Genomic DNA, 14,961 nt, shown 5'->3' on the forward strand with positions numbered 1-14,961 from the left:
CCTTCTGTCTCTTGTATTTTTTTATTATCATACTGAGGTTTCGTTTGTCTGAAAAAACTGAGCCTACATTAAAATAGATAAAAAGTTGGTTAGTGATACTCTTTTTTTTCATGTTGTAATAAATAAATCATGTAGAATATTTCTTTTAATGCAAGGATGACAATGAATAGAGTTGCCTTGGTCATTCTTGAATTTACATGGCACTGATTTTGCTGCAAACAGCAAAATAAGCCCAGTGAGAGGTGATTGATTTTCTCACTGGAAGGGTAACTGCCTGGACATTAATTAGCAAAAGTGTGTAAGACTGCAGTTTTGTGTGTGTTTTTTAGAAACAACTCCCAAGGCAACCTGCTTATCTGATTAAGAGTGCTTAATGCTGCAGGCCATCCACAGTTCCATTAATGCTGACATCAGTAGACGTCATTGATAGAGCAGACTTCTTTTAATAAGGTGATAAAGGTGGTTGCTCTTTAATGCTGGTGCTATGAATAGTACTGCGGTCTCAGCAAGAACATTCTAGAGCCTGTTGTTTGGTGTGCAGATTTTTCCTTGGAGTGCTCGAGTCTTCCTATAAGGTTCCAAAGAAATGCATGTTATGAAGTTATGAAGCAGCAATTAGTACTAGAATGAACAACACATTTCAGAGGGTATACAACATTTTATAAACTATTAAACTGGTTTTACATTTGCTATAGACTGCTACACTGCAAAAACTGATCTAAAAAAAAGTAAAATGTTGTTAAAGTTAGTGTATTTATCCTTGATTTGAGCAGGTAAATAAGATTATCTGCCAATGGAATGAGTATTTTGACCTCTTAAAATAAGATAATTAGACATCCTGCACTTGAAATAAGATGATTGAGATGAATTGTTCCTATTCTAAGTGCAAATTTCTTATTCCATTGGCAAATCATCTTATTTACCTGCTCAAATCAAGGACAATTACACAAATTTTAAGAACATTTTACTTTTTTCTAGTTCCATTTTTGCAGTGATAAAAGCACCTTCTTTTTCTGATTGGATATGTTTTAATGCAGCAGTTTACTCTTATGTTAACCCCAATTTAAATAGCTGACCTAAATGGGATTTCTGTTTGATCAAACTGAATATGCTAAAATGACTATTCACCACATTTTTAAATCCAAAGCACTATAGACTATACACAAACAAAGTATAGTCAAAAAATTACAGATTTTAATGTGACATTTTAGAGAATTAAGTTGCTTTAGGATTAAAGGGACAGTGTGTAACTAATTTGGCCTTGAATTAGCATAAAACAAGTATTGCTTTCACAAATATCTGCTCTGCTAATGGTCTATTAACATCACATCAAAAATGAAAGCGTTTTCATAGCTTAGAATTAGTAGTTTATAAATGCATAGGTCCAATTCAATTGAATTGGTACAACCAATGGGAGACGCCATGTTGCGTTGCCATTTCTGATTTCAGTAGCCGAAAAGGGACAAACTTGTCAGCATGTGTTTTACCTTTCTGTCTTCTATATGAAGATGTGCTGTCAGTGGAGGAGGCGTAGAAAACAAGTAACCGTAGATCATTCTATTTGCTGTTTTCTGTTAAAATGGAGGACCATCCAAACTCTTTGCCCAGCGACAAGGAAGACAAAGTAACCAAGAAGAAAATAAGTAATAACCCGGGAGAAAACGAGAGGCTAAAGCAGCATAACTATTTTTACCAGGTGGAGTGGAGACAATTCATGAGCGAGCGGGGATACATAACAATAGAGAGGTTGCAGATTTTCTGCTGGTCAGGTAAATTAACTTGATAAAACAGTGAAGTTTATTTTTGCCGTTATGCTAAACACAGGCCAGTGTGGTCCAGCAACTACTCTGTCCTCCTGGCAGAGATGGCTGGATTGATATCAGCCGGTTCACAGTGTCTGCAGTGCAGCAGCGTGAGTAGGTCTCTTTCCAATTCATGTTTATAGTTGCTTATGTTAGAGCCTAAATAAGTAACTTCATGTTCAGCAACGAGCCCACGATATTTTCAATCATTGTACTCAGATACAGCTCAAACCGTACGACGAAACCGCAGGGTTTAAAATTTCACTGCTCACAATATCTGTTCTTACACTGTACGGCCCGATACTCTGATGTGATCTGACTGCTCACACTGTATGTTCAAAGACCACATGTCAGACTCAGCCCCGTAGAGAGATGGCGATTCTCGGACGCGTCTGTCCAGAAGCCAAACATAAACAGTAGAAGAAGAAAAAGGCGGAAGTGTCAATGCTCACTGTTGAATATGAGGCTCACTAGAACGAAACGCGCTGGCTTGACAATTCTACGAGTTGCTCCTCCGTAGTTTGACTCCATTTGTACTGCCATCATGCTTTTCTCCAATCCTACATTTTCGTCTGAGAAGAAGAAAAATTATTCCCTTGTTTGCACATGCGCAGTGTGCAAGGTTGGAGGAAATCGGCTTGTAGACGCTCGTAGCTCTGCTACAACAGCAGGATTCTGACACGATCACCTCAAAACAGCCCTCGTTACCCCCTGTATACAACACAATGCAGGACGCACGATGCAGCTGAAACTCAGCCCGATCCAGAATATTCTCGCACGACTGAAGAATCGGTCCAAAAAGGGTAAAAGAATTATACAGTGTGTGTCCAGCTTTACAAAATCAAAAACAACTTCAGACAAAAGCAAGCTCAAATGTCTCTTATAATAAATAGACTTGGCAACAGTGCATTTCACACGATGACCGTAGCTATTAGCTACAAGCAGCAGCTTGGTACCAAATATTGGAGGACATGTTGATATTATCACATTTATGAGACTATGTGGCTTCTAGTTATTACGTGCTCAACGGCGGGGTTGTTTGTAATTCATTTAGCGCACCACTTGATGGTCTGCCAGTATGTAAATTTACACGCTGGGGCTTTAAGGAAAAATGTTTCAACAAGTAAATATCAAAACAAAGTCATAGTGATGTGGAAAAGTATTTTATCCGCTTACAGATTACTTGTTTTTTATATACTTACCCTTTTATATGTTTGAGAGCATCGAACATATTTTCTGAGAAAGATAACCTAAGTTTATGTTAAAAGCAGTTTTCAAAAGTTGATTTAATTTAATACGAAAAAAAATATATTCAAAACCAACTTTGCCCTGCATAAAAAGATAATTGTCCCTTAAACATGAAAACTAGTTGTGCCACCTTTGGTAACAATGACTGCCATCAAGCATTTACATTAATTGCTGATCATTCTTTTATATCAGTTTAAGGACATTTTTCTTTGCAGAACTATTTTACCTCAGACACACTGGCAGTTCTCAGAGCAGGAAATGTCTGTTAAAGGTAACACCACAGAATCTTAATTGGATTTCTTCTTTTTTTTCTTCTAATTTTTGTTGTCATGCTGCATAGCTTAATTGATTGACATACATCCTTTTAGGTTTTTTGGTAGTGAGCAAAATTCATGGTTTCATAAATTCCACCAAGTAGTCCCAAAGGAGCAAGACAGTCCCAGAACAATAGACTACCGCAACCATGTTTGTCGGTCGGTATGATGTTCTTTTTCTGATATGGCTTTAGTTTTACACAAAATGTAACAGGATGCACTCCTTACTTGTCTTATTAATCCTCAGAATAGTTTTGCCGAGTCTATTTATTATTGTTGATTCATGAAAACTGACTTTAGCTGAGACACGGTGAGTGAGTGCTGCATTGTTTTATCAGACAGCCTCTAATTAAGTGATTTCTTGGCTGGAGTATTAATCGCATTTAATTTATGATTTGCCAAGGTGATGATTACATTTCACGTAGGGCCAAGTTGCTTTGAACAGCTCTTTTTCTTTAATGAATCATCTTTGGACATATTCTGTATTTACTCAGATTGCCTTTGTCTCCAATATGCTGTATATATTTTGGATGATCTGAAACATTTACATATCACAAAATAAAATAAATAAATAGATCATTTTGCTATGGAATGCTTTGCTTTGGGAGTTGCTGTTATGAGAAACAAAGGTCTGAGGTTTCTAAAACATTTTGTTAGATATTATATGAAACTACTGATTGCTGGAGCTGCTGAATGGAGTTACTGGGAAATAACTAATAACTCACTGATACTGTGGACGTCACAGATGTGACCTACATTAACAAACGGTCAGCTATCACAGGGCACCATGTGCATGTGGATAAACCTTGGAGTCTATGCTATTTCACAGTCTGACAGTGACACTTCTTTAACAGGCAACATGTGAGGTTTGTACCGCTCCGGAAGGGCCGTGTCCTTGCTGATCTATAGGAAGCTAATGTAACCATTTTCCGAGGCTCTTCCCCATTTTGCCATTTTCCTGTATCGCGATCAATATAGGATCCCAGTACAGAGCTGTACCATTTCTCTGCGTTGTTTAGATTAAATGTGTTGAACTATAGTTTCTCTTTCAAGAGTAATTTCTTACTAAATAAGCCATTAACAGAAGAAGACCGCCAGGGTGAAATGATCGGGAGAGTCACCGACAGGGGGCGGTAATCTTTAACAGTTTCCACTAAGATAAAACTGCAGCCGTGACCTCAAACAACCTGTCATCACAGATGACAAGGAATGACAAGGAAACTTTTTAATGCAGTTGAAGACAGACTCTTTATAATACCCTAACATAACCTATATGTGTTCTATATACAATTTAAAAATATAAAGTGGTAAAAAGTGTGATGAAATTAGTGATTTGAAAAAGAATAATTCAGATTTTTTTTCTAAAATTGGTTTATCTCACCTTAACAGGAAGTCTCAGCATTTAAAACACATTTTCTAATGTTCATAAAAAGGTAACACTGACAGTAACTTAAATAAAGAAGTTCGGCCACTTGTTGAACGTCAAACTTTGAACTGGGAGGCAAAATGACCTACACACTTGGCTTCAAGAATCATTTCTTTATTTATTCACCCAAAACACAGACACTCAGTTTAGCATTCAGCGGTTATACATCTTACAGACATTAGGAATTGTGCATTCAGACCTTTATGGTTTATTCTCGATCTTAGGAAGCAGTTTAGCTTGACTTGTTGCTGGAAATGGCTATCAGGTTGTTTTATTGAGCACCATGTTACCAAGCAGGATTGCCAGCGCTGATGTCTTATTTGATTACTGAGCTGAGATTTGCGGTCACGGCCATAGTGTGCTAATTTTACTTTTTACCTTTTGTGCTTTTTTCTTCAGCAGGCTCAGACTTGGCAGGTTTTTCTTCAGCTTTCTCTGTTTTGGCATCATCCTTTTTTGGAGCAGCTTCTTTGGCTTCTTTGACATCAGCTTTGTCCTCCTTCTTGACATCGGCGGTATCTTCTTTCTCTTCACTCTTTTTAGGTTCTTCTTTCTCCTCTTTCTCTTCGCTCCCTTTAGAATCTCCCTTCTCCTCTTTCTCTTCCTCTTTGGCCTTCTCATCTTCATCCTCGGCTCCCTCTGTTTTTTCCTCCTCTTTTGGCTCTTCTTTGACATCAGCTTCCTCACCTTTATCTTTCTCTTCCTTCTCTTCCTCAGCAACTGCAGCCTGTTCAGGCTCTTCCTTCAGCTGTTCTTCATCACCACCTGCATGAAAACATTAGGCTTTGTTTACCATTATTCTTAATGATTGTAATTAGATAAATAATGGTTTATTTGCATAAATATTCAAGTTAAAAGTGGCAACCTTCTTCTCCCTCTTTAGTCTCTTCACCGTCCTCCCCTGCTTCCTCTTCCTCTTCTTTCTCATCCTCCTCTCCTCCCTCTTCTTCTTTTTTCTCCTCCCCCTCATCTTCTTTCTGCTCCTCCTCCTCTTCTTCCTTTACCTCCTCGGCCTCCTCTTCCTCCTCCTCCTCTGCTGGGGGGCTGGCCTCTGCTTGCTGGGCTTGGCTGGCAGAGATTATGCCCTCAGTGGTGCTGGAGCTGAGCAGACGGGAGGTCATCAGGTAAGAGGTGCCGGAGCTGAGGCTAGAGAGGATGGGCCGGGTGAAGGAGGGTGCTGCCATGCTGTGGCTGTACATGGAAGACATGCCCCCAGACAGTCCCACGCTGAAGCGAGACTCCTCCCCTTCCAAAAGCTTCCTGTTTAAGTGTGGGGGGGGGGGGGGGGGGAAAAAAAGGGATGGGACAAAAATGCAACAATTTGATACTCAATTAACCTGTTAAATATCTGTTTTAGATCAAAAGTACACACATCTAATATATATATACTAATAAAGTTGTCTATAGTTAATTAAAAGTTCCAATAGTTTAAAAAATTAAAGGTAAATTATTTATAAAAACGTATCTACAGTATCATTTAAAAGTGTGCATTGGTATTTTATACGTATGATAAATAAATATTTTGTTAAATCTTTATATATGTGACTTAAATGAAACTGTAATAAATAGTTGAACAAATATGTAAAAGCACATTATTTAAGCACTTTTATCAAATATTTAAAAAATAATAAAAAAATAAAAATAATATAATCATAAAAAACTTTAAATGTGCTTGTTATTTCTCTGTCAAAGTGTTTAATTTAATTAAATAATTTAAATACTTTAGTAAATCAAATAGTTTGTAGACTTGCACAGTAAACCAATCACCTTGTCCATTATGCCTTTTATCAAATATTAAACAAATGAAAAATAATAAATAAAAAAATATAATTATAAAAACTTTAAAATAGTTTATTATTTCCCTGTCAAAGTGTTTCATTTCATTAAATAATTTAAATACTTTAGTAAATCAAATAGTTTGTAGACTTGCACAGTAAACCAATCACCTTGTCCATATCATGATTAGCCCCGCCCACTAACCGGCAGAAATGTCTGACTTGATAGCTCCAACACTGGCCTTGGAATGATTTTTTTTTTTTTTTTTTTTTGGGGGGGGGGGGGGTCCCTACCTAATACCTAAGTAATTATATCTGCTTTTAAAATAAAAATGTAGGAAATTATTTTCACCTTTAATCATTTTTAACTATTTATCAAGCTATTGAAAGTAGGCAGTTCAACCCAACCCAAACTAACCCACTGACATATTTAAGGGTATGTAATCAACAAAAACTGAAACAATAATAGTTTGTTTCTATTTGTGTCATATCACCACCTTAACCTGATTAATCAACACTTAGATGGCTTATGTCTCACCTGTATGCTGCGATCTCAATATCCAAAGCCATTTTAACATTCAGCAGGTCTTGGTACTCCTTAAGGTAGTGTGCCATTTCTTGTTTGGTGCCCCTCAACTCATTCTCCAACTCTGCAATGGTGTCCTAAATAGAAAGCAAGGTGAGTAACCTAAATGTGTTAAAATCTGCACAAGCATCACATAGTACCACAGCGCGCATGTACTTACATGCATAGCAGCTATCTCTTCACTCTGCTTCTCCTCCATCTCATGCAGCTGCTTCTCCAGGGACATGTTGAGGCCTCTGCACGCATCAATCTCCAGTATGCGGGACTGCAGCTGGCGCCGGTACTCTCCTGCTTCATCCTTTGAGCTTTTCACTGCACTGGTGTGGTGAGCCACGGTTTCAGTCAGTGAGCCCACCTTCCCCTTAAACCACTCCTCAGCTGCCTGCATGTTCCTCGCGGCCAGCCTCTCATACTGGGACCGGATGTCCCTGAGAGCACCAGACAGATCTGGAGCGGCGGCTTCGGATTCAACCGCTACCTGAACTCCCAGCTGGACCTGGGCCTGAAGTTCAGCTACCTCCCCCTCGTGGATCCTCTTGAGGAAGGCCAGTTCATCCAGCAGGGTTTCAACGCTTTTCTCCAGCTCGGCCATTCCTAAGGCAGCCTCGTCGGCCTCGCGACGGGTCTCGATCAGCTTGCTTTCCGCTTCTTCCCGAGCCAGCAACTCCTCCTCATATCGACCCTGCAGTGAGTTCAGGGTCTGTTCCAGCCTTTCCCTCTGGCCCAGGGCAGTCTGCTGTTCTCCCCTTGCTTCATCGACAGCGGCCCTCAGACTCCTGGCCTCTTGCTCGTACAATGCTCTGAGACGGGACGGCTCGGCGTGCTTCTGCCTCAGCAGCAGCAGCTCTGCCTCCAGAGCACGGTTCTGCTGCTCCAGCTCACGCACCCTCTCGATGAAGCCCGCGAAGCGGTCATTGAGGTCTTGCAGCTGGCTGCGCTCCTGTGTGCGCACGGTTCGGAAGTCGGAGCTGATCTGGGCCGCCTGGCTGAGTTCCCGCTCCAGGGAGGAGGCCGAGGAAGACGAGGAGAATGTCACCCGGCTGGGAGAGGAGTACTGCAGACGGGAGGAAGATAGTGGGGATGATCGGGAAGAGTAGGCGGCTTGGGTCCTCCCTCTCACCACCACCCGAGGGGTAGGCTTCACATACATGTGTTTGTACAATGAGGAGGCATAGTAGGGGTCATATCCGATGCTACTCATGGCTGGGTGTTGGAGGGACTGGCTGCTCTCCCTCTGTCCTGTGTGTCTGCGCGGGTTGGGAGGAAAACAGAGGGCTCAGGTTTAAGCCCCGACTGCTTGCTGCAGCGGCAGGCTGCGCTTTTATAGCAGGACAGAGACTGACGCAAGCACTTTCTCCAAACTCTGACAATGCAGCCTCTCTAGGCTTACACTGCAGCAGCACAGGATGAGAGAGCGCAGCCACAGGCAAAGGCGTAGGAAGGAAAAGACTCAAATAAAAAAAAGGAGATATGAAGCCAGGACATTTCAGTTTTAAGGTGGTAAACACATCATTTTCATTTAAAGAGAAGGAAAGAAGAACTCAGTGGAGCTTCAGATTACGCACCGGTTTTGAGCCCGGCTTTCATAGTATTGCGGACAACTGAGCAGTTTGTTGTATTCATGATTCATGAAGCACTAAAATATTGAAGAAACAAACTGCAGGCAACTGGAGATGGGCTGCCCTGTCTCATCAGTCGTGACGCAGCCTGCCGCCTTCTGGTGAAGAAGAAAACTGCAGCCGTGACCTCAAACAACCTGCAGTGAAGGTAAAAGAGGAGATGATGGGAGTGTTTTAAAGCAACAAAAGCAGCAGATGGGCTTTGGAGATTAAATTCATTCTCCATATTTCATCTCAGAGCAGAATTTGTATTGTGAATGACATGCACGCGTGAAGAAAGCATAGCATTGCTGAGACATTAATAAAACATACTTATGCATCAATTCCAGGTCAGTGTTAAATTAGGCCATATTGTCTATAAGTAGATGGAAAAGATTTCAGCAAAAACAGAAACATCCTCTTTCATCTGATTCATCTGCTGTGTGTCAACCTTTGAGCTGCAGTTTTTACATGTTGTCTCCTTAGAACCACACACTGTTCACACTTCAGTTTAGTGGGAATTTATGTCATACAATGACATTCAATTAACTGAAAACTGTTTCTTGCAGTTTTCATTGAAACCAAGTGTTTTCTGAAGTCACCTTAACTATAAATGGAGTCTAAATGTATGTCTGTTTTTCTTTTTTTTCCTGGCATGAGCAATTATCAAACAGCCATACAGCAAAGATCCTGAGGTCAGAAGACGAACCCCAGACGGCACCAAGGAACAACAGCCTGCGTACAGAGGCTGTCTGGTCTACATATATGTAATTTAATTTCTGTATACATGCAGCTGTTATGTGAAGACTTTGCTTGTTGATGAGCAAACAGCGTCATTAAGACTGAGGAACACACAAGACAAGTCAGGGATGAAGTTCAGAAGTAGTTTAAAGCAGGGTCAGGCTTTTAAAGGAGCAGTGTTCCATCCATTTTCTATGAATGGCAAAATGTAGTATGGTACAACTACAAACCCATATAATTGTCATTTTCATCTCCTTAACCACCCAAGTAAATCCTTGTGCTCAGACACCCTCTCCTCACTTCATGACATGTCCAGAGGAATATAGATTTCCTGAGCCTTTTTTAAAATCCTGACTATCGTTCAGATCTACCCCATCAACCTGAACTCAGACCGAGGTGCAAACCTGGCCTGAATCATGGAATTTGACATATAAATTATGCAACATGAGATCATTTGGTATTTGTGTGCATTTGATGCAACAGATTTGAAGATTTGCAAAGTAAAGTGCTTTGTTTATGAAGCAGGAGCAAAGCTCTGTTGGTAAGTTTTGTCCACACATGATTCATTTAAACTAAAAACATGTCCTGATCCGAGTGATCAACCCGAACCTCATCACAAAACAAAGCTAGCGTTAGCCTGATGTCTGTAAACTCCTTCCTCAGCCGGGATCCTGAGAGAGCGAAGGGTGCCTTTATTGACTTTTTGGAGCCATATGTAACAGAACAGGTTGTCTTTTCTAACTAAATAAATAAGCTACTTCTTTTTTAGGTAGCAAGTTAAACTGTTGGAATACTATTACAGCTTTGTAAAACCAAGTTAACCCTGTGTTGGAGAAATTAACACAGTCCAAAAATCCATGGGAACAAAATATGAGTTGATGTAAAAAAACAAACAAAAAAAGCATCTTGGTCATCATTATTGGTGAGCGATAATTTCTATGATCATTTTATTCTGAAAAGTGATACATTTAGGTTCATATGTAAAGACTTACTTTTTTTTTTTTTTTTTTTTTTTACATATTATTAAGTGTAATATGAAATATGTGTGATAATACTGAAGAAAAAATACTTAGAATCAACTAACATGTTTTTTTTTTGCTTCGAGCTTAACAAAAACAAAAAAAAAAATGCAAAAAAATTAGTTTTTTTTATGCTGGAGTTTATTTATTTGTTTTTGGGGGGTTTTGTGTGTAAAATATGTTATTTTTCACAGCACTCATCACTCCATGATATGTTGAGCAGCATGGCCATGGAATGGTAAAATCAGAGCTTAGACACCAAACTTATATTATTGGATAATAAGATGGCTGAGCTTTCTGTAGTTTTGGACTTCCAGTGTATTATCACTAAAGACCCTTTTGCATTACTCTGCCTGCTGCCGGCATTTAACTCTCTCACAAACAACCAAACATATTCTGTTACAATGGCTCATTCAAAGTCCAGACAAACATCATATCTGTAGCATGGCTTCAAAATTTATGTTTGCAGATTATCTCTGTCCAACATGCCTTAGCATTGTCAATTTTGGAACATTGGGCAATCATTTTTATCTTAGTATTTTCCTCCCATTTTACATTTACATGCTGATTTGTGTTTGTTCATAACATCCATCCATCCATTAGCTTACACGCTTATCCCTATTGGGGTCGCGAGGGGTGCCGGTGCCTATCTCCACCTGTCAATGGGCGAGAGGCGGGCTACACCCTGGACAGAGAGCATTGTTTCTAACAATAATAAAAAAATGTGGACTCCATGTTTAAAAGCTATATTTTGTTTAAGAAAATGTTAGCTGTCTGTTTACTCCAATTTGACTTAAAATAGTTTTGTAAACTGCTCCTTCGATATCCTAGCAGTTCAATACTCCCCAGCTTCTGACTTGCATTTTCATTTCTCCAGTGGCTGGGTATGGATGAGGTGAGTATGAATACGGTATGTGGATCTGTGCATATAATGTGTTGTTGCTCGCTCAGCGTTTTGCACTTGAAGACTCTCATCTAAACCAATACGCATCATATATTTTTGCTGTTCATGGCAACGCTGTGCACCAATGCAGATGAAATTTTTTTTAATGTAACTCCGTTGTATGGGATACTATATGTCCGTGCCTTTGATCTGTAACAAATGCTGTCTGTGTAATTTTCATTTGCACCGAAGGCACATGGAGCCCTCAAAGGCAGTTCTGTGCTCCTATAGGCTGAGTCACTGGAACGGCTGTGATTACACAAACTCCCCAGTGTCCACTTTTTCCCTCTCTAACAGCAAGCTGACAAATCTGCAGCAGGGCAATTTGTTGCAGACAAGATGCTTACAGAACCCTGGGCGATGAAACAGAGGCAGCAGATCATTAAGTCGTCTATCCAACCAAAGGAAGACGTTTAAAGCAATAATACAAGACTTGAGACTTGTTTGGACGAGAGAGACGATGAGTGCTGAATGTCAGGCATCAACATACAAAAAACTAATAGCAATATTCAAGCAAATGCAGGTTAACTTTTCAGAGGTAATTGTTTATTAGTTATTTAAAAACAGTAATTAAAATATAAGTGTATAGAATAACCTCTAAAAAGTTGTTTAATTTTCTATATAACACATGATATAACATGTGTATATATATATATATATATATATATATATATATATATATATATATACATACACAGTATATATACAGAAGAAAATAACTTCAGTGGGTGCATATTGAGATGCAGGCCTTAAGAAGAAAAGAATAATTATAAAAACCACTGAGGGAAACCTAAAACAACTGAATGAAAGAGATGGCGCAGCTAACTGAAAAAACATGGTTTAGTTTAAAGGGTGCAACAGTGCAAATATTAATGTTTTTTAATTTTTACTTTTTTTATAATGCATAATTATCAGCCACTAAATACATTTAAAATCATAATTACAACTTTGATTCGTCAACAATAAAATTGTGATGGTACACTAAAATTCAAACATGAATCTGTACTTTAACAAGATGAGTATAAAAGCTTTATTTTTCATTACAACTTGAGACAAAAACCCTAACTACTGAAACTGGTTAATACAGTTGCTCAGGTTTACCAAAATATATCATACATTGTCCTTAAAAATATATAACCACAGCAATGCAAGGCTAATGAGAGATGTTCTTCAATGCAGCATCCTCCTTGCCAGTTCTTCCTGTACACCAATGTCAAGGTCACATGATGCAGGTTGGCATTACTCCTAGAATTCCATTAACGTTCTTTTTTTGGAGCCCTGCCTTTCCTGTGAATCATAATTTCTTTGTAAGATGACAGGGCACTTTGCTTCACATTTCAGCTTTTGGATTGTGTGGCTCGGTTTTCAAGCAACCTCCATTATCTCAGTTCTGGGAGTTTCCGAGCGTTCCTATTTCCTGGCATGAAATTTCATACAAAGATGCAGCAGAATATTTAGCTTCTTGTCATTCCAGGATAATACTGTATGCACTTGCATTTGTCCAATGCAACACAAGAACACAGAGGAGTAAAATAAATGTTTTGGCTATGCTTTTATATTAGGGTGAAGAATTAAAAAGTCATTTTTGATTAAATATGATACTATTTTACTGCCAATGTTTTACCAAATTAAAACAGTTTTTAAATTATTATATTGTCTTATATAGTAACAGGTTCAATCTGGAAGGAATGATATGTGCAAAAACAACACTTGGTAATGTTGTACAAGATCAACCCCTGGTGGTTATAATGAGAGACAACACTAAAAACCAGATGTACAATCTGCCAAGGAATATACGATGCAACTCAGGATCTGTACAAAATCTTTAGATAAAGATTTCTACATACTTATCTGACTGGAAAGCTGTATCACGAATGGATTGATTAAATTATATTACATTCAATCACCTCAGCATTTTCTGGTTTTGTTGCCCCACAACCTGGAATGAAAATGAATTGTTTAAAAGTTTGCCCCATCTCATTTAGAGAACATGCCAGAATATTAGATTTATTATTGTACAACAAACGAAAAATGGGACAAAATAACAAACAAACAAAAAAGTCAGCATGTATAACTGGTCACCGCCGATAAGTCAGCATTTTGTGGAGGTCACCTTCTCCGTCAGTTCCAGCTACAAGTCGCTTTGGAGAAGTCTCGAGCTTGCCACATCTTGCCACTGGGATTTTTACTTATTCCTCAATGTGAACAGCTCTCTATAAGTCTAACCACAGATTCTCAGTTGGATTGAGGTCTGGGCTTTGACTAGGTCACTCCACCACATTTAAATATTTCCCCTTAAGCCACTCAAGTGTTGCTTCATCAGTATGCTTCGGAAGATTGTACTACTGCAAGGTGTCCCTACGTCCTAATCTCAGACAAGTTTCCCAGTACCTGATGCTGAAAACCTCCCCCATAGCAACCACCACGTGTCACTTTTAGGATAATGTTCTTAAAGTGATGGGATGTGTTTGGTTTGTGTCACAAATAGCATTTTCCTTGGTGGAGTTCCATACATTTGGAGAGTCGCCCACGTGCCTTTTTGGCAACTGAAAACATGTCTTCTCATTTTTAACCCTAAGTAATGGCTTTTTTTCAGACCCATCTTCCATAAAGTCCTGCTCAATGGAGTATTTGACTTATTGTAGACAAGTGGATCATGGACAGATAGATGGATGGCAAACAAGAGGACGATGGAAAGATAGATGGATGAATGCATATGCAGATCGTCAGTCAGGTGGAGGATTGGCAAACAAATAGGTGGATTGTTGGCTGAATACTTAACAAAATGATGGGAGGATGGTTTGATGACCAAACAAACACAAACGGGATAGATGAAGGGATGGAAGATTGACACGGAATTAGTGATCTGACAGTAACAACACAAAGACTATGGGACAGGGAATCAAATCTGAAAATGTTCTCCATACACTGTTTTCTCTTTCATTTCTCATCCAGACCTGGGGGGGGGGGGGGGTAACTTTGTTAGCGTTGTGAACAAATAAGTTCTACTAAACCAAAGACTATCTGGTGATTTCTTGTGCAAGCTGACATCGTCTCCTATACTCACACTAAGTAAAATGTATGAATAGGTGCGAATTCAGCTGTTAGGCAACAGTTGTCTTCAAACATTTCTGCTGCTCATGTGTTGCAGCCAGACGATCCCTGCTCTCTTCTAAAACAATAAATAACTCTTCAGCAAATGTAGCAGCCACTAACTGTGGACTGTTCAGAGGAAAAACACGTTTTTAGTATTAGCTTTGCAGTCATTCATCTTAGGATGAGGCAACTATGCGCAGCGTACCGTCTGCTCTTTACACTTTTGTTGCACAGATCTCATTTTAAAAGTCATGTTGCTATTTTGGTTTATTCCTGACCTCTGGCCTTCCCAGCCCTTCCCATGATTACACGGGAGGTCTGGGTCTATTGGCCTGCCTTGCGTGTCCATCAGAGGCTAGTAGGGTCTTACAGGTGGAATGCTGAGGGGCCGGTCAGCTATAAAAAGGTTTTGG

The 14,961-nt window shown here is 39.4% G+C and overlaps 1 protein-coding gene across 1 annotated transcript; it reads right to left on the reverse strand.

The window, feature by feature from the left end:
- Positions 1–4,883: 4,883 nt before the first annotated feature.
- nefla (neurofilament, light polypeptide a) lies at positions 4,884–9,833 on the reverse strand. The gene is made up of 4 exons (XM_036140151.1): positions 7,312–9,833; positions 7,104–7,228; positions 5,656–6,050; positions 4,884–5,555 (listed from the first exon to the last, which is right to left on the reverse strand). The coding sequence occupies exons 1-4, from the start codon at positions 8,350–8,352 to the stop codon at positions 5,158–5,160; spliced, it is 1,959 nt and encodes a 652-aa protein (XP_035996044.1). The 5' UTR covers positions 8,353–9,833; the 3' UTR covers positions 4,884–5,157.
- Between the last annotated feature and the right edge of the window lie 5,128 nt (positions 9,834–14,961).

Source organism: Fundulus heteroclitus, chromosome 8 (genome assembly GCF_011125445.2).
Source record: "Fundulus heteroclitus isolate FHET01 chromosome 8, MU-UCD_Fhet_4.1, whole genome shotgun sequence".
Taxonomy (NCBI): Eukaryota; Metazoa; Chordata; class Actinopteri; order Cyprinodontiformes; family Fundulidae; genus Fundulus; species Fundulus heteroclitus.